Genomic DNA, 24,896 nt, shown 5'->3' with positions numbered 1-24,896 from the left:
GAACCTCACAATATCAAAATAGCCTTGGAGTTCATGATGATAGGTCTGAATGCCTCTGATAGTAGTCCTGAACCTCCTGGTGGTAGGTGATTGGTCTGGACGTGCTCATAATATCTGTGCAGGCGCTCGCCAAAGTTATGAAATCCCTGTTGTACCATCCCCTCAAGGTGAGTGATACGCTCGTCCAGGCCACTGGCATGGGGCGCATCAGCCGCAGGAGGAGGAGGAGCAGCAGCAGGCAGCAGGTGCATCGGTAGCCTCATCCTCCTCAGACTCGGAAGAATCAGCCTCACGTGCAGCTCCACATGCAACATCGCGAGTCCAAGCCATAGCACCATCATGGTATATAATCTTTGCCAGCTTCAAATGTCTCAGGCCTAGCTGATCATAGTCCTTTGATAAATGGCGAATGATCCCTACAGAAATATTAATGCCCCTAGATGCAAAAAAATGCGTAATGATATGACCAAAGGGAATATAAATCTTGCCATGAGTGGGATTTGAGAAGTAGACAATGGAAGTTAAAATATGGAAGGCAATATCGATGTTGAGATGCTGCTCTAAGGCATACATCATGATCAAATGAGGAATCTGAATCATAGCCCGGTCCCGGATGACAATCAGCAGTATGCAATCCAATATAATCCTATACCATACATAATGAGTGGCAGACATACTAGTGGCATGAAAGGCTTTATGAAAAGGGTTCCTTGGAGTGCCAAAGTAATGTTGGTGAATCTAGGTCGATAGTGACATGGGAAAATGACCCAGTAATGGGTCCAATGACCTCAGGAAAGCAAGTGAAAGGGTTCGCCGAGGGTCAATATCGTAGAAAAGAACGGAGAATTTTTGGATTGAAATCAATAGGCATATTTCTCAAGGTGGTTACATACATACCCTCATTCCCACCTATGGGACGGAGATTAACAAAAAATTCCTTGCAAAGATCAATGTTTACATCTTTTGTACAGGTAACCAAAGGCTTAAGGTGGCAAAAAAGTGATTATGTCATACAATTGAGGAGTTTTAGACTGAAAGTAGGATCTATTTAAGTACCGACAGTCCATTAAAATGAATTCAGTGTTCTCAAAACGATGTTGGGCAGCTAGATTATGAAATCGGGGTTCGCGTAAGTGATAGGCTGCAAGTTCGGGGTGTTCAGACGAACTATCACCCCATCGAGGAATGACTTTCCTAGGTGGACGATTGACGGAGTGTTTTTGCCTAACTCTAAAATGTAATGCATGTTTTATGATGCAAAAACATGCAACAAAAACACAAGTTAGTTCAAAATCATGACAAAAGATGAAGAAATTAAGAGAAAATATGGTAGCAAAGTTACCTTCTTTCCATGATATAGAACTAGCCCAAAACACCACTTGAAAGCCCTAGGTTTGGAAGAAGATGATGAAATAGAGGTAGGATGTTGTGGAAAAGGGCATAGGTAAGCACTGGGTGACCGTAGGACACGAAAATAGGGAAGAGGCGACGAGATCGGTGAAACCCTAGGGTTAGGAGTCGACCCACGCGTGGAGTGCTTTTTATATAGAAACCACCACTAGTCGACTGATGGTGGACCAATCGACTGAGGCCCTCAGCAGTCGACTGCCCCATTGAATTAGAAACTCATAGATTTATTGGTCGAGTGAATTCCAGCTGCAGTCGACTGGGACTAGGCGATTGATATCTGCACCAGTCGACTAGTGCCCTGAAACAGCTCTGTGCAGGTTTCTAATACGAACTTCAGAAATACTTTATAAATTCTATAAAATTAAAAAAAATCTAAAATTTTGCAAGCACATTTATTTTCACGTATATTATCAAGGAAAAATATAATTATGTAAAAAATAATTATATTTCACAAGTTTGATCTAAACTCTAAAGTTTGGCATAAACTTGCACTTTTATATCAATTACAAGTCATGTTATGAATTCATTGATGTTGCTAGTGCATATCACTGTGAGTATTTCATTAAAATGGTTTTGAATCATTTAAAATGTCTAACTATGATCGATGAGCAAGATGTCCATTAATTAAATATTTACTTTTTCTATAGTTGGTCTATGATAAATAAATTGATACTTTTCATGCCTCATCAAGATGCTAAAAAGCATAAGTGAGGTATGAGTATCATCCTAGCATCTCACCAATAATTTAAATGCATCAATACACAAACATGGTCTCCTATGGTCTTGTGAGATGTTAAATTTATGTTATAGGATCATGCAACACTAAAAATATTTATTCTACAAAGCACATACTTAATCCTCTTCTAAGGGTGGTAAACTCCTCTTCGGGTAGAGGTTTGATAAAAATGTTGGCAAGATTTGATTTGACTCAATGTAATTGAGTTCAATGTCTCCTCTTGCCGCATGATCTCTTATAAAGTGATGTTTAATTTCAATATGTTTGGTCTTAGAATGATATACCGGATTTTTGGTTAGATTAATTGTGCTCATATTATCACACAATACTTGTACTTTGGAATAGTGAACCTCATAATCCTTTAGAGTGTGCATCATCCACAATAATTGAGCTACACATTCTCCTAAGGCCAGATATTTGGCTTCGGTAGTAGACAAAGCTATACAAGGTTGCTTCCTACTACTCCAACTAACTAGGGAGGATCCAAGAAATTGGCATTCACCACTAGTACTCTTCCTATCCAATTTGCACCCAGTATAATCAGAATTCGTATACCTAATAGGTTAAAATTTTAATTTCTAGGATACCAAAGACCTACATTAAGGGTTCCCTTGACATATCTTAGGATCCTTTTTACTATGTTGAGATGAGATTCCTTAGCACACGATTGATATCTTGCATACATACCTACCGCAAAGAGTATATCCGATCTACTAGCGGTTAGATATAGCAAACTACCAATCATACTCCTATATTGTTTTGAGTCTATCAATTTTCCCTCAACATCACTATCTAATTTTACAACAGCTTATGTGAACAACAGCTTATGTGAAGCTTATGTGAAGCATGTTACGTTATGCAATAGATGAAGCTTAGATATTTTGCCTCTCTGTCATTGCCCTAGACATATAGAAGTGTAGATTGCTTATTCATCACTATGGGTATGGGTTCAACTTTCAGCTTTTTTGTGTTTAGACAATTCCTTTTCCATCAAACTCCATAGGGATGTTGAAGATAAACTAGCAAGAGAAATATTGACAACATATATTTTGATTTTTTTTGATCTAACTATTAAAGTTAAGTAGATCAGGAGCAATGGTGAAATCCTAAAGTGTTAGAGTTTAATTAGATATTTTTAATTTTGTTAAACCTTATAAATTTATCTGTTCTCGATTAATATATTTATAATATAATAAATAAACTTTGTAATTTAAGTTGGATAACATTATGTATCATGTCAGGTAAGTAATTTATTACTTATAAATTATAATTAAATTATCACAACTTATTTACTAAATTTTATAATTAAGTTATTAAATTATGATTAACTAAATTTTAAATTTAATAATTATAGTGAAATTATTTAATTATATAATTGTAACTATTACTTGTAAAGTAAAAAATTTATTTATGTTAAATAATTATAACTTATAATTATATTATATAATTTTTGTAATTATGTTTATAAATTATAATTTATTTAAATATATGTTATAACTTGTGATGCCTCAAAGTCTAGTTTTCACTTACCAAAAGGTATACTAGTTAGTGTTAGAGTAATAACATGAAACCAAAAACCATGTCAACAATTACCAACTCAAGATAAAAAGAAGTTTTTAATAAACTATATATATTCATTTTTTCTACAAATGATACAACAAAATAATCTATTACCAAAACTTATATAAAAAAGCAAAAGGTGTAATGAATACAACTAAAGTCGGAATCAACACATCGAGGTAATCAAGGATCTTTGAACAACTCTAAGGGTGCGTTTGGTTGAGGGTCATCCGTGATTACCTTGGTTATGTGATTACCAAGTAATCACATTACCAAGGTTATAGGGAATGAAACATAACCTAATGTTGTTTGGTTTAATCCTAAGTAATGAGATAAAACCTTGTTTGTTTGAAGGTTTTAATGTATTACTTACTTTTACATTTGCTATATTACCCGTAATTCAATTATAATTATTTTTTACAACTAAATTAATTTGATATTTAATTATTTTTAAAATTAAATTAAATTATTATTTATAATATTAATAATAATTTGCATTTTAATTACAATTATTAATTTTTATAATTAAATTATAATTATATATAATTAAATTATATTTATTTATTTTTTTTATTTTTATTTTTATTTTGTTAAAAAATAAAAATAATGATTTATTGTTTCTTTTTTACTTTGACTTGCACAGCCTTGCAATTCATGGAGACGGACATTGTTTAGTCATTTGCCTTCCCTACTATTCGTATGGGAAAATGACCAAGAGATGTAATCGGAAGGAGAGATCTTGTGTTTCCCAGCTTCGCAGGAAACTGACAACAGCATCTCTACGCTAGAAGAAGGAGATAAATAGAGACACAAACAATGAGCATCTTTTCATTTCTTTATGCAATTACTGGGAGAGTTCAAGGATGCCATGAACAGCTTGGGTAAATGAATCCGGCCAAGTTGCAGGAATCCACATGAAAAGCATATGCAACATTTGCATGAGAGCCAAGAGTGCATGTGACCAAACATGAACTTACATATGAAAATAGAGTGGTTTCTCCAGATTTGTCTACCAAACCAGTATATATCATGTTTTTGAAAATATATCATTTTCTGTCCAACATAAGTAAAATTAAACCACAGCAGTCTAAAATCTTAAAATCACACCATAGCATAAGTATAAATCTTAAAATTAGATCACAGAATAAGTATAAATCACACCACAGCACAAGGATACAAACCACAGCATAAGGATAAATCTTAAAATCTTAAAATCTTAAAATCTTAAAATCAAACCACAGCATAAGTATAAATCTTAAAATCACATCAGTCTAAAATTAAACCACAACAATCTAAAATTAAATCCAAAATGCTCTTTAAACCTTAGCATAAGTTAATTCATTTGGAATGAATCTCAGAGAGCAACTTCAGCACGTAGAAGTATAAATTAAACTTCCCTAAATATCTTTGGCAATGCGAAGAAGTTGTCAAGCTTGTGTTCATCCTTGAGAATATACTCCCCAACATCCATAATTTCTTGCTCAGAAAATTCAGAAAGTTCTATTAACTCTTCGTATATCTTTTTTTCCTATGATTAGTCTCTGTTTGTTCTTTGAAGTAGTTGGAGATCTCCTCATCAGATTTAGAAATAGCAGTAATATAATTTTCAATCTGTCCCACCAAGCCACCTAGAGCATCATTAGACTTCCCTTTTTGCTTTCTGGTTGACTTTTTGTTTGTTGGATAAGCAGATGAACATGGAGTCTCAGATATCTTCTGGTTGTCATCATCAAATCCTTCAACATAATCTTCTTTTTCAAGATCAACCGTGTCAATCTCTTTATCACATAAATTAATCTCTTCAACTGCATCAGCTGGGGTTTCTGCATTAGCTCCTGTGGCATGATCTTTCCCCCACATAGACATCAAGTCATCAAAGTGGGGGAACTCTTTATTCCTTAAACCAATAGCAGCTGGATGACTCTAAATTAAAAAATTAGTAAACAAAATTATCAAACCAAAGTTAAATTTAAAGGAAAATTTGTGATCTATTAAACAAAAAAATAAGAAAAGTTACCTTTACCCAATCGTCGAATATATCCTTTGTTGCAATTATGCACTTCTCAACATCGTTCCATCCAAATCCACTACTATGAGTCAGCATCTCATTGATAGCATGGAATTGCCTCTTCAGTAGTTTGTACCTTGACTCAATATGAGGGGTAGCTTTCAGATTGCTGTCTGGTAATTTAGCAGTCATGACTTTCTCTCAATGTAGCAAGTACCCAGTTCGAAAACCATTTTCACTCTTCCAAGCAGAATTTTTGCTTAATTCAACAAGACAATCAACTAAAACTGCATCCTCTTGTTTTGTCCACAAGTGTTTAGTGCTCGGTGTTTTTCTTTTCAACTTCGTTGGCATTGAACTTTCTACTTGTTCAATTGGTACATCCTTGTTTGTTGCTACTCCTTTTATCCTCTTCTGGCTATGTCCTTCCATTGAAAACTGAAATTAAACCATCCAAATAACACATTATTCTTGCATAAAACATAATCAAATTATTTAAATAAATAATATACAAATCCAGATACAATCAAATTGTTCAAATGTAATAAATTCAAGATACAAACAAATTGTTTAAACTTAATCAAACTCAGATACAATCAAATTGTTCAAACTTAATCAAATCCAGATACAACCAAATTGTTTAACCTATTGAAATGGGTAGTAAACCAAAATACAATATAATCAAAGAGTTCAAATACATTGAAACCCAAATTTCAAGACAGAACATTATATTTAATTAATCGATGCCTGCCAGCTCGTGAACATATCATCCGCAAGCTTGTCTCTCCATTCAGTCCAAGCAGGGCTGGTCTCACAATGTCTGATCAAATCAACACCATCATTGTCAGCATCATCATCACTTTCATTTGACTCGAGGACATCAAGCTCACTCTCTATCGGATCAATTGTCATTTCATACCTTATGAAATTATGCAGAATACAACAAGCAGAAATAATCCTACATTGAGTCTTAACATCATAAAATGACTTATCTCTCAATATAGCCCATCTAGCTTTTAAAATGCCAAAACACCTCTCAATGCAATTTCTGGCTTGAGAGTGTTTCATATTAAAGTACTCTTTGCTTGTTGTTGGTTGGTAACCTTGTCTCCATTCAGTCAAGTGGTACCTTTGACCTCTATATGGTGCCAAAAATCCTTCCCCATTTGTGTATCCAGCATCACACAAATAATAACAACCTATATTACAAGTGAAGATGTGTTAATATATATAGTAACAATCCATTTTATGATAATTATAACTTAATTACCTTGAGGAATCTTCAAGCCATTCCTCCTATTAATAGCATCTCTTAAGACTCTACCATCTGCTGCAGATCCTTCCCAACCCGATAAGACATAGTTAAATTGCATGTTCGGTGTGCACACACCCAAGACATTGGTTGCAACTTCACCTTTTCTGGTTCGATACCTAGGTTTATCACATGCTGGGGCATTGACATTAATATACGTCCTATCTAATGCTCCCAAACAACCCTACACTCAAATAAGTATCATAAATCAAATTAATTTATTGTGTACATTTAAATAATTAAAAATAAATATATAAAAATTATATACTTGTACCTTAAACCATTTCCACCTCTGTTGGGATGTATACTAGAATCCTAGCTATGTAAATAAACATTTCTGAAATGAGAATCACATTTGGTCAATATTTTTAGTTTTTATGCAAGTGTCCATTTAATCTATATTGTAGATTAACATGGTGTGCGGAGTCACACACAGAAGACCATGTTATCAGTCCCTTATAGATTATAAACAGTGTTCACAACCAAGATGGATTGGACAAACCATCGGAGTGGTTGTAGTGTAATTTGGTCTTAGTCTGTCTTGACTATAGAATTACACTAGTACACTTAGTGTGTATTGAGCAGGACCATCTGAGGATTGTTCGATTTATACTGACTATATAATCGAACTAAACCTCTGTTACTATAGATGTACATGCTCTTAATCCCGATATAATAACAAACACGTGTGCTTAATATGTACTTCTTTAATTCATCAAAGGGTGAGGTTTAGATCGATAGATCAAAAGGCCCGATGAGTTGGGAAGTAGTATTATGTACATGGTGTGTTGTTGATTATAGAAGGAATCTGTGTCCTATAATCTAGGTTGATGATGTCCCCTTGAGGAGCTCATAAGGATTATCATGTAAACCCTGCAGGTGGACCTTGTCCGCATGATAATAAGGTTGAGTGGTACTACTCTTGGATTAGATGTCGATTAAATACGAGTTGTCAGTAACTCATTTTAATTGACGGACATACGATATCTTAAACACAGGGAGACTAATGTACTGATAGTAAGAAGGAGCCCATATTGTAATATGGGATTGGTGCGGTAGTTCGATAATAACTCTTTAGTGGTATGAGTTATTATTGATGAACTAAGGTTGTGTGTTCGGGGCGAACACGGGAAGCCTTAGCTCATCAGAAGGCCAAAACCAATTCCTCCTCTAGGTCCCTGTTGTAGCCTCTGGGAATCCTCAAGTCCACCTTGGAAGAATTCGTGAAGAAACCAGGCATTCGAACCCATGCAAGGAGGTGTAATCGATCAGCTGATCGATTACACACCTTGGTAATCGATCAGCTGATCGATTACCAAGTCCCGATCAGGTGATCGATTACCAGGCTGGTAATCGATCAGGTGATCGATTACCATGCGTGTAATCGATCAGGTGATCGATTACACGTGTTAATGAGAAAAAGTTACGTGAGTTTTAATCGATTCCTTGATCGATTAAAGGCCGCGGGTTCGAATGGAAACTTCCGAAATCATTCCAAATCTCTCCGATTTGATTGAATCAAATCATACCATGTTTATGGAATAATTATACCATGTTTATGGCTCTAATTATACCATTAATAAGGGATGGCTAGGCTATAAAAGAAGGGGCAAGGCTTGGCTTTGAGAGACACACACAATTCTTGGTGGTGGCCGAGAGCTCTCGGCAAGCCAACCCTTTCTTCTTCTTCTTCTTCTCTTTTCTCCAAGCAAAGAAGGAAGGAAGTTTAGCAAGCCATCGGAGGAGAATTCTGGTGGAGAAAATTCTCGAAGGATCGTTGCCCACACAACGTTCGAGAAGAGGAGAGGAATACGGCAGAAGATCAAGAGGTCTTCGGGTACAAACTTCGTCCTTCCGAAACGTCGGAAGAAAGGTATAATTTAATGTTTCCGCTTTAATTAAATTATTCTTTTATATTGGATCCTGTAAACCAAACACAAGAGCCCAACGATCTAAACGCGTCGGGCAACTTGAGATCGTTTCGGAAAAATTTTTGTTCTGCAAGAATTTACCGGAACGGTTTTTCAAGACTTTCCCATCAATGGTATCAGAGCGTTGGTTAGGGCTCTGTGTGTTTGGTTTCAGTTATATGCACTTTTCATGCATAAGTTTAGGCAGGATAATAGTAGGAATTGCAAGTAGATTAACTCTGTGGTTGCAGGATTCCTAAGATCCAACTATTATGGCCTAAATTGTGATATGTATGTGTTGTGATTGCATGTGTGTAATAATAATTTAAGCACAGCGGGACGCTGTATAGATTTTAATTTACTGTTTGATCTAGAATTACTTGTACACTCCCTTGTGGAGTATAGGATCAAAGGATGTAAATTTTAATTTTTCTTGTACTCTCGACGCGTGGTGCTACGATGAGAACCGGAGACGCAGCGGAGAAGGAAACAAGAAGGACACGACGGCAAAGGAGGCATATAGAAGAACGGCAGATATAAAAGTGGCCATAATAGTTGGAAAATAATTTTTCCATATTTATTGCTTTCTTTTATGCTATTTAATTATATGCTTTATTTCTTTACTGTCATAAGCATTGAATATACTATTTATGATCATGCTTAGTTTAGCGTGTATAGATAGTGTTGGGTCATGCTTAATGTTTAATTATATGTGCATAATATAATTAATTCCTAAATTAGTCTTGTCTAGAAGTGGTTGTTGCTCCAATAACCCATAAGGCCTTGCGTCTTTTGGGGAAGAAGGTCATTGCCTCGCCACAGCCTGGAGACTAATTTTTGAATTATTATATATGCATGCATAATTAAAGTTAAGGCATACTTAGGTAATACTAGGTAATGCTTGGCATAAATTATATTCGCATAATTTAATTAATTCCTAAATTAGTCTTGTCTAGGAGTGGTTGTTGCTCCAATAACCCATAAGGCTTTGTGTCTTTTGGGGAAGAAGGCCTTTGCCTCGCCACAACCTGGAGACTAATTTTGAATTATTAAATATGCAAATATAATTAAAATTCCTCGCATTAAATAACTAAGTGGGAGAGGGAATCATTTATTCCCGTGGTCTCCATTACTGGTTTGTAAGTGATGCGTCAAACTTGCGCGTTGGCTATAGTGCCTTCCTCCCCATCGGATGAGTTTGATTGCGGATCACTAGAACAAACTTCCTTTATGGATGGTTATAGGAAATTATTTAGGAATGTATACGTCCACACGATCGTGGCATACAAATCCTAAATAATGGACTTAGTATCAAGTAATGGTGAACACTTAGACACAATTAATAGTATCCTCCCCATCGGAGTCACTGCTATTATTTGTGTGACCGAAGTCAAACCAACTATTAATTTTATTTGTCAAAAAGTTAGGTTGACAAGATAATAAAATTAATGGGTAAAAACCCTCCTCTTACAAATGCTTGAATTCGTATACGTCCACACTATCGTGGCATACGAAATTCCCGGTGTTTGAGGTGTTGGTTGAATTTAAATTATATTGTTTGAGGAAATCAATATAATTCTGAATTCTAAAGTTTTGACTTTGTGATTCTCAGGTCTTAGAATGACTTTCAACCCACTAGCCGTTATTCTCAAAGAAAATAAACTTACTGGTCCTAACTACATAGATTGGAAACGCAACTTGGACATTGTCTTGACTGCGGAGGAGTACAAGTTTGTACTTCTCCATGAATGTCCTAGCTTACCTGAGGAAGGATGCGACTGAAGAAGAGATAGAGAGACATAGGAAGTGGGTGAAGGCAGATGAGATGGCGCGGTGTTACATTTTGGCATCTATGTCAAATGTGCTGCAACATCAGCATCAGGCAATGCTTACTGCCTATGACATGATGCTCAATCTCAAGGAACTCTTCGGGCATCAGGATCGAGCTGCTAGGCAAGAGGCAATGAGAAACTTAATGACAACCACCATGAAGGAGGGGACACCCGTGAGGGATCACATCCTTAAAATGATGGCTCATTTGAATGAGATAGAAGTCCTTGGAGGAGAAATCGACGGGGAAACCCAGGTCGATATCATTCTCCAAACACTGCCCAAATGTTTTGAGCAGTTTCGCCTGAACTATAACATGAATAAAAGGACTTATTCATTGGCGGAACTACTGACAGAACTCCAGGCAGCAGAAGGACTATTTTGTAAAAGTTCTCAGGTTCACATTGCTGAAAAGGTATCTACTTCTAAACCGAAAGGAAAGAAGAAGAAGAAACCAGCTGGTTCGGCAAAGACGGTGAAAGGACCTCGCACAGGTGTAAAGAAGCCAAAGGGCAAGTGCTTTACATGCAAGCAGTCTGGACATTGGAAGGCGGATTGTCCTCACAAAAGGGAGAACAAGAAAGGTATATCTTTTTCTTTAGTCGTTGAAACATGTTTAGCGGTGCTATCTACCAGTACCTGGTGTGTAGATACAGGAGCCACTGATCATGTCTGCAATACCTTGCAGGGGTTCCAGGAAACCCGACGACTGAGTGAAGGGGAGATTACCGTCTACATGGGCAACGCTACAAAGGTGGCAGCTGTTGCAGTGGGAGACGTCTATTTATCTTTTGATAGAAATAGAATTTTGGTTTTAAGAAATTGTCTTTATGTACCAAATTTTAGAAAGAATTTAATTTCAGTTTCTAAATTGTTTTTGGATGGATATTCTGTTTCTTTTGATGATAAAGTTATTATCAAGAAAAATAGGGTTAATATCTGTTCTGGTACATTGGTTGGCAATTTATACATTTTAAATCCAATAACTCCCACAGTGCAACAAGTAGAATCTAATAGCACATCTACTAACCTTAAGAGAAAAGAACCTTCACAAATGAACCAAACATATCTTTGGCATCTAAGGTTAGGTCATATTAACTTGAGTAGAATTCAAAGGTTGGTAGCCGATGGACCTTTGGGTTCACTGGCGGTTGAAAATTTTCCAACTTGTGAATCCTGCTTGGAAGGTAAAATGACCAAGAGGCCTTTCAAGGCTAAGGGGTATAGAGCCAAAGATGTGTTAGAATTGGTTCACTCTGATTTGTGTGGTCCTATGACTATCCAGGCAAGAGGTGGTTTCGAATACTTCGTCTCTTTTATAGACGACTATTCGAGATATGGATACATTTACCTGATGCGCCGCAAGTCTGAATGCTTTGATAAGTTCAAAGAGTACAAGGCTGATGTGGAGAAACATCATGGTAAAAGTATCAAGACACTACGGTCTGATCGTGGTGGTGAGTACCTCTTAGGAGAGTTTAGGAATTACTTATCAGAGGCTGGGATTCAATCCCAATTGTCCGCACCTGGTACACCCCAACAGAACGGTGTGGCGGAACGAAGGAATAGGACTCTTATGGAAATGGTTAGGTCAATGATGAGTTATTCAGAGTTACCAAATTCGTTCTGGGGATATGCTCTGGAAACAGCCGCATATATTCTGAACTTGGTACCTTCTAAGTCAGTACCTTCTACTCCCACAGAATTGTGGACTGGGCGTAAACCTAGTCTAAGACACATTCGGATTTGGGGGAGTCCAGCACATGTGCTGAAGGGAGAAGCTGATAAGTTGGAATCACGTACAGAAGTTCGTCTGTTTGTGGGTTATCCTAGGGGAACGAAAGGTGGTTTGTTTTATAGTCCTAAAGATCAGAAGGTCATCGTTAGCACGAATGCCCGATTTTTAGAAGAGGACTATGTAATGAACCACAAGCCCACGAGTAAAATTGTTCTTGAGGAAGTTAGAGGAGATACATCCACTTCAGTACCAATAGTGCAAGATGAGATACCACAAGTAACTGCACCGCGTGTCATAGAAAATGCACAAGAACAGGTAGTGCCTCGTCGTAGTGGGAGGGTTGTTAGACAACCTGATAGATTCATGTTCTTGGGAGAGTCCTCGGACTTGGTCCTTGGTGAACATGAAGCTGATCCCTGGACTTATGACGAAGCACTCCAAGATAAAGATGCAGCATCTTGGCAAAGTGCAATGAATTCTGAAATAGAGTCCATGTATTCTAATAAGGTCTGGGAGCTTGTAGAGCCAGCAGATGGTGTAAAAGCCATCGGATGCAAGTGGGTCTATAAAAGAAAGAGAGGAATAGACGGCAAGGTGGAAACCTTCAAAGCAAGGCTTGTTGCGAAAGGGTATACTCAGAAAGAGGGAATCGATTATGAGGAGACCTTTTCGCCGGTAGCTATGCTTAAGTCTATAAGGATTCTCTTATCTATTGCTGCTCATATGGATTATGAGATTTGGCAAATGGATGTCAAGACAGCTTTCCTTAACGGAAGTCTTGAAGAAAACATCTATATGAAGCAACCAGAAGGATTCATTGAAAAAGGCAAAGAGCATCTTGTATGCAAGCTTAATCGGTCCATTTATGGACTGAAGCAAGCTTCAAGGTCTTGGAACATCGGTTTGATGAAGTAATCCAGTCATATGGATTTATTCAATGTCCGGATGAGTCTTGTGTATATAAGAAGTGTGACGGAAACGTGGTGGTATTTCTTGTACTGTACGTAGATGATATTTTACTCATTGGCAACAATGTTAAAATATTATCAGACGTAAAGGTATGGTTGTCCAAGCAGTTCGATATGAAAGACTTAGGAGAATGCGCACACATATCTTGGGATCAAAGTTATAAGGGATCGCAAGAAAAGGATGTTGTGCTTATCCCAAGCTTCCTATATCGATACTATCCTAACTCGTTTTAGCATGCAAAACTCCAAGAAAGGTTTTCTACCTTTTAGGCATGGAGTTCCTCTATCTAAGGAGATGTGTCCTAAAACATCAAAGGAGATAGAGGACATGAAGACAGTTCCTTATGCTTCAGCAGTAGGAAGTCTAATGTATGCAATGCTATGCACGAGACCGGATATCTGTTTTGCCGTGGGCATGGTTAGCAGATATCAAAGTAATCCAGGACAGGGACATTGGACTGCGGTAAAGCATATATTAAAGTACCTGAGAAGGACTAGGAATTATATGCTGGTTTACCAGGCAGATAATTTAATCCCTGTGGGTTACACGGACTCTGACTTCCAATCAGATAGGGATAAAAGTAAGTCTACATCAGGGTATGTGTTTACATTGGGAGGTGGAGCCATAACATGGAGGAGTGTAAATTACACGGACTCTGACTTCCAATCAGATAGGGATAAAAGTAAGTCTACATCAGGTTAGAGTGTAAAGCAGAAATGCATTTCAGACTCTACCATGGAAGCTGAGTATGTGGCAGCCTCTGAGGCAGCCAAAGAAGCTGTATGGCTCAGGAACTTCTTGATGGACTTAGATGTGATTCCTGGTTTGCCCAAAACTATCACAATTTATTGTGATAACAGTGGTGCAGTTGCAAACTCGAAGGAACCACGAGCCCATAAAGCAAGTAAACACATTCAGCGCAAGTACCACCTGATACGAGATATTGTCAAACGGGGAGAAGTCGCTGTGGTCAAGATTGCATCAGAGGATAACCTGGCAGACCCTTTCACAAAGGCCCTTCCGGCGAAAGCTTTTGATCGGCATGTGGAGGGGATGGGAATCAGATGTATGGCAGCATATGAGGCAGCGTAGTCTTCTAGTATAAGTGGGAGATTGTTGGGATGTATACTAGAATCCTAGCTATGTAAATAAACATTCTGAAATGAGAATCACATTTAGTCAATATTGCATTTAGTTTTTATGCAAGTGTCCATTTAATCTATATTGTAGATAAACATGGTGTGCGGAGTCACACACAGAAGACCATGTTATCAGTCCCTTATAGATTATAAACAGTGTTCACAACCAAGATGGATTGGACAAACCATCGGAGTGGTTGTAGTGTAATTTGGTTTTAGTCTGTCTTGACTATAGAATTACACTAGTACACTTAGTGTGTATTGAGCAGGACCATCTGAGGATTGTTCGATTTATACTGACTATATAATCGAACTAAACCTCTGTTACTATAGATGTACATGCTCTTAATCCCGATATAATAACAAACACGTGTGCTTAATATGTACTTCTTTAATTCATCAAAGGGTGAGGTTTAGATCGATAGATCAAAAGGCCCGATGAGTTGGGAAGTAGTATTATGTACATGGTGTGTTGTTGATTATAGAAGGAAACTGTGTCCTATAATCTAGGTTGATGATGTCCCCTTGAGGAGCTCATAAGGATTATCATGTAAACCCTGCAGGTGGACCTTGTCCGCATGATAATAAGGTTGAGTGGTACTACTCTTGGATTAGATGTCGATTAAATACGAGTTGTCAGTAACTCATTTTAATTGACGGACATACGATATCTTAAACACAGGGAGACTAATGTACTTATAGTAAGAAGGAGCCCATATTGTAATATGGGATTGGTGCGGTAGTTCGATAATAACTCTTTAGTGGTATGAGTTATTATTGATGAACTAAGGTTGTGTGTTCGGGGCGAACACGGGAAGCCTTAGCTCATCAGAAGGCCAAAACCAATTCCTCCTCTAGGTCCCTGTTGTAGCCTCTAGGAACCCTCAAGTCCACCGTGGAAGAATTCGTGAAGAAACCAGGCATTCGAACCCATGCAAGTGGTGTAATCGATCAGCCGATCGATTACACACCTTGGTAATCGATCAGCTGATCGATTACCAGAGTCCCGTAATCGATCAATCGATTACAGGGGATTACCATGCATGGTAATCGATCAGGTGATCGATTACCATGCATGGTAATCGATCAGGTGATCGATTACACAGTGTTAATGAGAAAAAGTTACGAGATTTAATCGATTGTTTGATCGATTAAAGGCCGCGGGTTCGAATTGGAAACTTCCGAAATCATTCCAAATCTCTCCGATTTGATTGAATCAAATTATACCATGTTTATGGATAATTATACCATGTTTATGGCTCTAATTATACCATAAATAAGGGATGGCTAAGGCTATAAAAGAAGGGGTTGGCTTGGCTTTGAGATACACACACAAATCCAAGCTTTGGTGGCCGAGACCTTTCTCTCGGCAGCCAGCCTTAAGCTTCTTCTTCTTCTTCTCTTCTCTCCAAGCAAAGGGAAGGAAGTTTAGCAAGCCATCGGAGGGAGAATTCTGGTGGAGAAAATTCTCGAAGGATCGTTGCCCACACAACGTTCGAGAAAGAGGAGAGGAATACGACAGAAGATCAAGAGGTCTTCGGGTACAAACTTCGTCCTTCCGAAACGTCGGAAGAAAGGTATAATTTAATGTTTCCGCAATTAGTTAAATTATTCTTTTATATTGGAACCTGTAAACCAAACACAAGAGCCCAACGATCTAAACGCGTCGGGCAACTTGAGATCGTTTCGGAAAAATTTTTGTTCTGCAAGAATTTACCGGAACGGTTTTTCAAGACTTTCCCTATGAACGGAAAGAAGCACCAACAGAAGAGGGCTCGCCGGAGGATCAGGAGGTAGGCAGTAGGCTAGGCTATGGTTAGAGCTTGATGCGGGGATGAACGGAAAGACAGAAGAGGCTCACCGGAGGATCAGGAGAGGCTTCGCTCGCGATCAGAGATGGGAGAGCAAGTTTTTTTTTGCTCGCGATCGGAGACGGGAGAAGAGGCGTTCGCTCGCGGGAGAGGAGGCTCAAGATCAGACGGGAGAGGGGGCTCGCTTGCCGAAGAGGAGGCTCGCTCGCAGAAGAGGAAGCTCGCGATCAGGACGGGAGAGGAGGCTTGCTGGCGGAAAGCTTACGGAGAGGAGGTTTTCACATGCGATGGGAGAGGAGGCTCGTGATCGGGGATGGCTGCTCGCGGAGGGTTGAGGGTTTAGGGGAGGATAATTTTGTAAACAAAAATTACTTAACCACGGAATCAAGAAAAACCTAAGTTTTTCTTGGTTATCTAATTCCGGGTTAGATAACCTTTTTTGCTGACGTATGTTGATGTGTCAGGTATAACATATTACTTCGGAATCAACGATTACCTAAACCAAACAAGGGTTTAATTAGATGGATAACAAAGGTAATCGTAGATTACCCCCAACCAAACGCACCCTAAGTATTGACTAAAACCAATTATAACTTCATAGATCGTCTATGCTTACAAAATTGAAGGCTATGGAAAAACACAAAAATGAACACTTAATGGGTAAATAAGAATTTAATTTGATTAAGAGATCATCAAAGTCAAATAAGTCACATTTTATATTATAACTTTAAGTTCTCATTTGAGATATTTAATCTATATATATATAATTAACTCTTATTCTCTTTGCACTTTTTTTTATCATTAGTTAAAGTTGCCAATATCTATTATTACATGCAAGATTTAAAATATTGAGCCGTGTCGAGGTTTCGGTCCGATCGGATTGGAATAATATAGTTTCGGTACTGTATCGTACAATGCCAGCATAGTTTTGATATTTTTAAAATATAAAATATATTAATTAAAATAAAAAATTTAATCTAAATATTTAAAAATAAAAATAAAATATTTTAAAAAAATAATAAGATAATTTTATGAATTTTGATAAAGCCTATTTAGATTATTTCTAATTATACCTAGGAATTGATTATTAAAATCTAATTAAACCCTAAGTTAAAAAACCAAAAAATCGTGACCGTCGCACCCCCGGTCGTGTGAGCTCGGCGATGCTACTAGAGGTGTCGCGTGAGCCCGGCGATGCCTCCGCGTGCGACCGGAGGTGCGACGGTCACGATTTTTGAGTTTTTTAACTTAGAGTTTAATTATATTTTAATAATCAATTCTTAGCTATAGTTGGAAATAATTTAAATAGATTTTATTAAAATTCATAAAATTAGCTTTTTTTTTAAAAATATTTTATTTTTTTTTTTAAATATTTAGATTAAATATTTTATTTTAATTAATATATTTGATATTTTAAAAATATCGAAATTATACCAGCACGGTACGATACAGTACCGAAACTGTATCATTCCGATCTAGGACTGAAACCTCGGCATGACTCGATATTTTAAACCTTGCATGTAATAATAGATAATAATAGATATTGGCAACTTTAACTAATGATAAATAAGTGTAAAGAGAATAAGAGTTAATTTTATATATATATATATATATATATATATATATATAAATATCTCAAATGAGAACTTAAAGTTATAATATAAAATGTGACTTATTTGACTTTGATGATATCTTAATCAAATTAAATTCTTACTTACCCATTAAGTGTTCATTTTTGTGTTTTCCATAGCCTTCAATTTTGTAAGCATAGGCGATCTATGAAGTTATAATTGATTTTAGTCAATACTTAGAGTTGTTCAAAGATCCTTAATGTGCCTCTATGTGTTGATTCCGACTTTAGTTGTATTCATTATACCTTTTGCTTTCTTATATAAGTTTTGGTAATAGATTATTTTGTTGCATCGTTTGTAGATTATTTAGTTGTTCAAACCTTCGGAGGCATCTCCCGGTTGGAACCGCTGTGCCCGTGCTGGTTCGTCCGCGAAACGAAAAATTTTGCTTGTATCGCGCAATATGGTTCGAAATTTCAAACCCTGATTACATGTAAATGTACTTCTAATTATCATCTTTAAGTCACCACTAATAAATGTGCCACCAATAAGTGAATCACTTGAGCCAAGGTCCTCAAGTGTATGATGACATCATATGATGTATAAGCTAAAGATTTCATCATTGATATAGAATGATATAACTTCCTCACATAAATAAATATTAATCGCCGGCGACCACACTCAATATGATGGTGGCTCATGATGCACGATGTGATTACCTCACTGCTGCGGATGCTGACAGAATGAGGGCAGTGGCATAGGTACCTATATGAGAGACAGAGTATGAGTAACATATGATAGTGTTGGTTCACATGTGAGCACGTGTATGATACCATTGACACTTACTCAGATTTGACACTTCGTCAGATATGACGTGAGATAGAGTCATTGGTTAATTTGTATGTTGTGCTTTTTCTTTGATGATATACATATTTACCTTCATAACAAAAAAAGGATTCTAGTATAAGGGTAGGTTCAAAGCTTTTACTTTTTAGTATTTAAATAAATTTTTATACCACAATTATTCTACTTCGGATTTACATTTTATCAATTAGTACGAAGGACTAATCTAAATCAACTTTTTGATAAAAGTTGCCTAATTTAACCATGTACTAGCATATGTTCTTTAGGTAAAGTATACAACATAAAAATGCACAAGTATTAATGTATAAATCACTAGTAGTAGGGAAGGGAAAACAAGATCTAATGACATGTATTAATTGAAGAATATTTTTTATATTTTGAAAGTAAGTCCTTCCTATGTTCATGCACAAGGAACACGTAGACAAGTCAAAGGACATATTTAGCTACCTCAATGTAAAACAAATAAAGATGTGAGGTCTGAAAATTAGTGAACATCAAAGGAATATCTATAAATATAATATTGAAATAACTCAGAAAACTCAAAATACAAAACTCTAGAAATTAATTAGAATTCTAATTCGATGGATTCAATCTTGATACTGGTACCTCGATATATCTCAATTACACAACTCCACTACTAACACCCAACCATTATTTTTCCATCGTAAACCAAATATACCTACCCTAATTAGAAATATAATAAAATATTTATGTTGCAATTTTTCCTTGATCGATGAAACAAAATAAGAGTTTCAATGATATGAAACACTTGAGCCAATCCCTAAATAACAAGTCAGGTCTAGATTAGTTCAACAATAATAATTATTTTTCAATATCAACAATAAAATTACTCATTGAAATCTTACATTCAACTTGATCGATGTACAAGGCAAGACTTGGTCATGGTGCCTTGGATACAACACGCCAACAATGGTGGTTTTGCCCAAAGGAGTAATTTTTTGTGGTGGCTGTGGATGCTGAGAAATAGTTGGTAAGAAAAGGAAAAAGGAAGGGAAAGGGGTTGACTCAATGGGTGGTGGGATACAACATAGGGATAGGAAGGAGTGAAAAGGGAAAGGAAAGAAGGAGAAAAGATGCCAGTGGTTGCACGCCTTTTCTTTGATTGCGAGCAGTGGTGAGGCAGGAAAAAGGTGAAAGAGGGAGATAGGGTTTGGGAGGGAAAGGATGATTGACCAACAGGAGGAAAGAGATGGCCAACATTGAAAGTGACTCCCTTTGCTCAAGCATGATAGCGGCCAAGCCACACAAGCATGGGAGAGGTAATGATATCGTGCATTGTGCATTGCGTGTGCAGGAGAAGAGAGGCGATCAAGTGAGGGAAGAGTGTGGTGAAGGAGAATGAAGGAGAAGTATATATGACTCTCAACTCCTCAAAATTGCACTTACCCAATCCAATACCATTAAATCAGTTTATCCCATATGGAAATTTAGCTCAACCCTAATTTACCAAAATGAGTCTAAATGGATCCCGATTTGAACCCACGTGATCTTAATTGTAATCATAATCATAATGGCTAGTCTATAGGTTTCATCGAAACCTCTCTCAACTTTAACCCAACCTTGAAAATATAATTCGTTGCCTTGGTTTAAGTTAATTTGCTGTCTAAAGAATTAAAAAATTTAATTTAAGACACCAAAATTTAAATGGGATAAAAGTTGATATCTAACAGGATTGACCACATGAGAGGAGTGTATTAGATGGGACAAGTGGACTAGAGGGGAAGGACAGGTGAGAAAATCACAAGGGCCAATAGCATATGAGATGTGAGCTAATTGGATGTGAAGTCCAAGTGGTCTTGTTGAGTAGCGTGTTGGGGGAGTTGTGCGGATTCGGCGAACTGGATGGATCATGCATATTGGGATGGATAAGATGGATCAAACACTTTAATCGGACCGGTCCACTGGATATAGATTAAGCATGTTGAGTTGGACAGGACAATTGGAAGGATTAAACAGACCTAAACAACCAAATATAGAATGAATGATTCCACATTTGAAATCATTCCATTAATATAACCAAACAAAAGAGAGGAAATAGATAATTCTGCGTATCAGCCCATTTATTTTCCATTTTGTTTCAATTTCATCTGATCCATTCCAACCTTTCAAAATGTTGATTAAGTAGGATTCAACAAACTGTGGATTATGAAGGTGCAAGTAGTAAGAGGATCTTTTGGATTTAAATTTAAGGATCAATGACATTTCTTTGTGTTGTAGGAGCTACCTTTTGGGGTTGCTGAATTTGTCTTTAGATCCTTAATTTCATTCTCAAATTGAATCTGATTACTTAGTTGGAGTGATGATCCTGTAGTTGAACATTCTTTAATCTCAAGCAATAGAGGATCAAACGAAGGTGAGGCTTTGATTGACATCTTCTTGGGTACTAAATCTTTCATTTTCTTCTCAACATGGGGCTGCTGAGGTTATTTCTTTACAATGGTGGAGGAAGACATCAGTGAAGGGCACAATGCAAATTTGAGGTGATGATGAGATTGCTCTATTACTATATAATGCAACACTATTGAGATTTGTGTGACTCACCTAGAATCTCATTGGATTGTATGCCTCAATTGATAATCTGGTGGGAAAGAGGTGAACCTCTAAAACTGAACTCGCATGCTTGTATCAATGAGGCAAGGGGTTAGGAATTTTTATAGGTTTTTGCCATGTTCTGGTCTCATGAAGGCTTGGGTAAACTAGGGGTAACTCTACTAGAATTATTTCTGATTTGGTTTACTTAACCAATCTTAGTTTAAATGGGACTATTTTACTTGCATCAATATTGGCGGTTTTACATATATTTATTTCTTTTGATGTATATGATGGCCACTTATTTATTTTTTTGATTGATATGATCAACCTTAAATGAACAATTAGATGGGTCAACTGCCCTGAAGACTCTTGCTTCAATTAAATAAATTTAATCAAAATTAATGAAGATAGATTTGCATCTTTTTTTTTGCACCCTTCATTTTGACAACAGTTTAGGAAAGCCAATTATCCTTGTTTCTAAAAGTGTTCCAGGCTATGTGGATATTCCATACCTATGTTGTGATGGCGACACCAAGTAGAAGTGTCCTAATCACGATGAAGGATGACCTTTTGGTAGGGATGTAGGAAGAGGAGTTTTGAGGAAGCGTGAGCATTCAGGAAGGGAAGTCAAATGTGCTTCTCTGACAGATGATGAATCATAAGTATCCTTCCTTTATTTCTTTAGTTTCTTCTTCCTCTTGATTAGACCGGCATCACCTTGTTTTGATAGAATTTATGTCGGTCAGTAGGGAAACAATCTCATGTCATCAGCCACTGAAACTCTGACACAATGGAGATTTTAAACCTTGTAAGAGATGGTTATACTCCCTGAGATCTGATTATAATGATTATTGGATTTATATAGCTTGGGGTATGAAGAAAACATGTACAAGGTTTATATAGCCAGCATAACCCTAAGATCATAAGAGAAAAAGATTTATCTACCCCTGCTTCTCACAACACTCCCCCTTAAGTTGAACATATATATCAAACATGTTTAACTTGCTAAGAACAGAATTAAACATAGTTTGGGGTATAGCCTTCGTAAACATATCAGCAAGTTGGTTCTCAGATTTGACATAAGGCAAACATAGCTCTCCGGAATCAAGTCTCTCCCGAATAAAGTGGTGATCAATCTCGATGTGTTTAGTCCGGTCATGTTGTACTGGATTATTTGCAATATTAATTGCAGCCTTGTTGTCACAATATAGCCTAAGGGGTAATTTTTCTTTTAATCCCATGTCTTTCAACAAAAAATACAACCATAACATTTTTGCAAGACCATGTGTCATGGCTCGATATTCTGCTTCAACACTGGACCGTGCACTAACATTTTGTTTCTTACTTCTCCAAGTTATTAGGTTTCCTCCCAAAAAAGTGCAATAGCCAGAAGTGGATCTTCTATCATCTCGAGAACTAGCCTAATCTGCATCAGTATAACATTTCACTTTTAGATTACCACCTCCTTTGAACAATAAACCTTTTCCGGGACATGACTTTAAGTACCTTAAAATCCTGTCAACAGCCTTCATATAGACAGTTTTAGGAGCATGCATGTACTGGCTCACCACATTAACAGCATAGGTGATGTCAGACCTAGTCATAGACAAATATAGTAATTTTCCAACCAATCTTTGATACATTCCCTTTTCCAGACTTGCAAGATCTTCCCCATTAGAACTAGTAAGATCATGATTTACTTCTATAGGAGTAGATGCTGGTCGACAACCCAACTTCCTTGTCTCCTTAAGTAAATCCAACACATACTTTCTCTGACGCATATAAATTCCTTCTTGAGATCGAGCAACTTCAATACCAAGGAAGTACCTCAATAGTCCAAGATCTTTAATTTTAAATTCTGATGTTAACTTAGACTTAAGAGTTTGGATTTCAGCTTCGTCATCACCTGCAACTATTATGTCATCAACATAAATCAAGAGAATAGTAGTTCTGCCCTCTTTCTTTTTAACAAAAAGTGTATGATCAGTATTTCCTTATTTAAAGCCAAACAATATCGTGACTTTGCAAAATCTATCAAACCATGCTTTGGGAGATTGTTTAAGTCCATACAAAGCTTTTCTTAGCCTGTAAATTTTTTTCCTTTTGTTTCAATTTCAGGAGGTGGTAACATGTAGACTTATTCATTAAGGTCACCATTCAAAAAGGCATTTTTAACATTTAGTTGAAATATAGGCCAATCATATTGAGCAGTAAGAGAAAGAATTACTCTGACCGAATTCAATTTTGCAACTGAAGCAAAAGTCTTTAAGTAATCCACCCCATATGTTTGAGTGAATCCCTTGGCAACAAGATTGACTTTATATCTGACCACTTCACCCTCTGAATTATACTTGATAGCATAGACCCATTTTGAACCAACCAAGTTCTTCCCCTTTGGAGGATCAATTAATTCCCAAGTACCATTCCTGTTAAGAGCCTCTATCTCTTCATTCATTGCTTTCAGCCACCTAGCATCTTTTATAGCTTCATAATAAGAAGAAGGTATAGCATGGTTTGATAACTGTGAAACAAAGATATGATATGAAGAAGACAAGCGAGTGTAAAAAACGTGATTAGAGATAGGATGTTGAGTACATGACCTGACCCCCTTCCTAACAGCAATAGGAAGGTTCAACTCATTTATATTTAACGACTGCTCCAAGGAATCAGGAGCCAGAGCATCTAATTCAGCTAGCCGGTCAGTAGTAGGTCTTTGCTTGTCTCTTCGTCTCTTGTAAGTGATAATTTCTTGTGAAGACTGTAAGCCCAGTGATGTATTTTCCATGGCATCCAGTGGAATAGGAGATGGGACCACTTGAGGTACATAGGAGATAGGACCACTCGAGGTACATAAGGAGACACAGAAGAGGTAATATTCTCCCCCATAGGATGAGGCTGAATAGAATAATAAGACTCGGATTAAAAAAAGGTAACATCCTTTAAGACATATCTCATCCTAGTAATAGGATCAAAGCACTTGTAGCCTTTCTAGCAAGTGGAATATCCTAGAAAAACTCCCCGTATAGAACGAGGATCAAGTTTGGAGGACTTGGGACCAAGAACATGAATAAAGCAGAGAGAGCCAAAAGCCTAAGGTGTAAGGGAGAACAACGTGGTGTCAGGACGAAGAATAGTGAGAGGGCACCGATATCCGAGACCTTTGGATGACAATCTATTGATGATATAGGCAGCGGGAAGGACAACATCAGCCCAGAAATATTTGAATAAGTGGCGTTGAAATAATAGTGCACGGGTTGTTTCAAGGATATGACGATTCTTTCTTTCAACCACTCCATTCTATTGTGGTGTGTAGGGACTACTGGTAATGATGAAGAACCACAATCTTGCGAGTTCTGGGACGCCACCACCAAAAAGAAAATCGAGGCGGATGCAAAAGCAACCCAGACTCTCCAGTGTGGGCTAACTAAGGAGGAGCTAAACCGGGTGGGTCCCTTCAGCAGTGCAAAGGACCTCTGGACAAAATT

The 24,896-nt window shown here is 37.1% G+C and overlaps 1 protein-coding gene and 1 pseudogene across 1 annotated transcript; both read right to left on the bottom strand.

Moving 5' to 3' along the window:
* Positions 1–5,044: 5,044 nt before the first annotated feature.
* Positions 5,045–6,146, bottom strand: LOC141812483 (uncharacterized protein At2g29880-like; annotated as a pseudogene).
* Positions 6,147–6,446: 300 nt separating this feature from the next.
* Positions 6,447–24,196, bottom strand: LOC141812482 (uncharacterized). Its single transcript, XM_074700472.1, has 6 exons — positions 24,017–24,196; positions 23,763–23,932; positions 22,918–23,007; positions 18,714–18,759; positions 6,985–7,210; positions 6,447–6,913 (listed from the first exon to the last, which is right to left on the bottom strand). The coding sequence occupies exons 1-6, from the start codon at positions 24,194–24,196 to the stop codon at positions 6,447–6,449; spliced, it is 1,179 nt and encodes a 392-aa protein (XP_074556573.1).
* Positions 24,197–24,896: the final 700 nt, after the last annotated feature.

This window comes from Curcuma longa, chromosome 19 (assembly GCF_044706935.1).
Source record: "Curcuma longa cultivar G26 ecotype Majalengka, Jawa Barat chromosome 19, ITB_CL_G26_1.1, whole genome shotgun sequence".
NCBI classification, from domain to species: Eukaryota; Viridiplantae; Streptophyta; class Magnoliopsida; order Zingiberales; family Zingiberaceae; genus Curcuma; species Curcuma longa.
The sequence above is the reverse complement of the archived record's forward strand: the minus strand, read 5'-3'. Positions and strand labels throughout refer to the sequence as shown.

What these genes read in the sequence shown, in the direction of transcription:
- LOC141812482 (XM_074700472.1), bottom strand. Translation starts at nt 24,196, where the DNA reads ATGGAAAATACATCACTGGGCTTACAGTCTTCACAAGAAATTATCACT. An exon ending in GCTGTTGACAGGATTTTAAG is followed by an intron (nt 18,760 to 22,917) that starts GTACTTAAAGTC and finishes TCTCTCATATAG; the next exon opens with GTACCTATGCCACTGCCCTC. An exon ending in TGGCTTGAAGATTCCTCAAG is followed by an intron (nt 6,914 to 6,984) that starts GTAATTAAGTTA and finishes CTTGTAATATAG; the next exon opens with GTTGTTATTATTTGTGTGAT.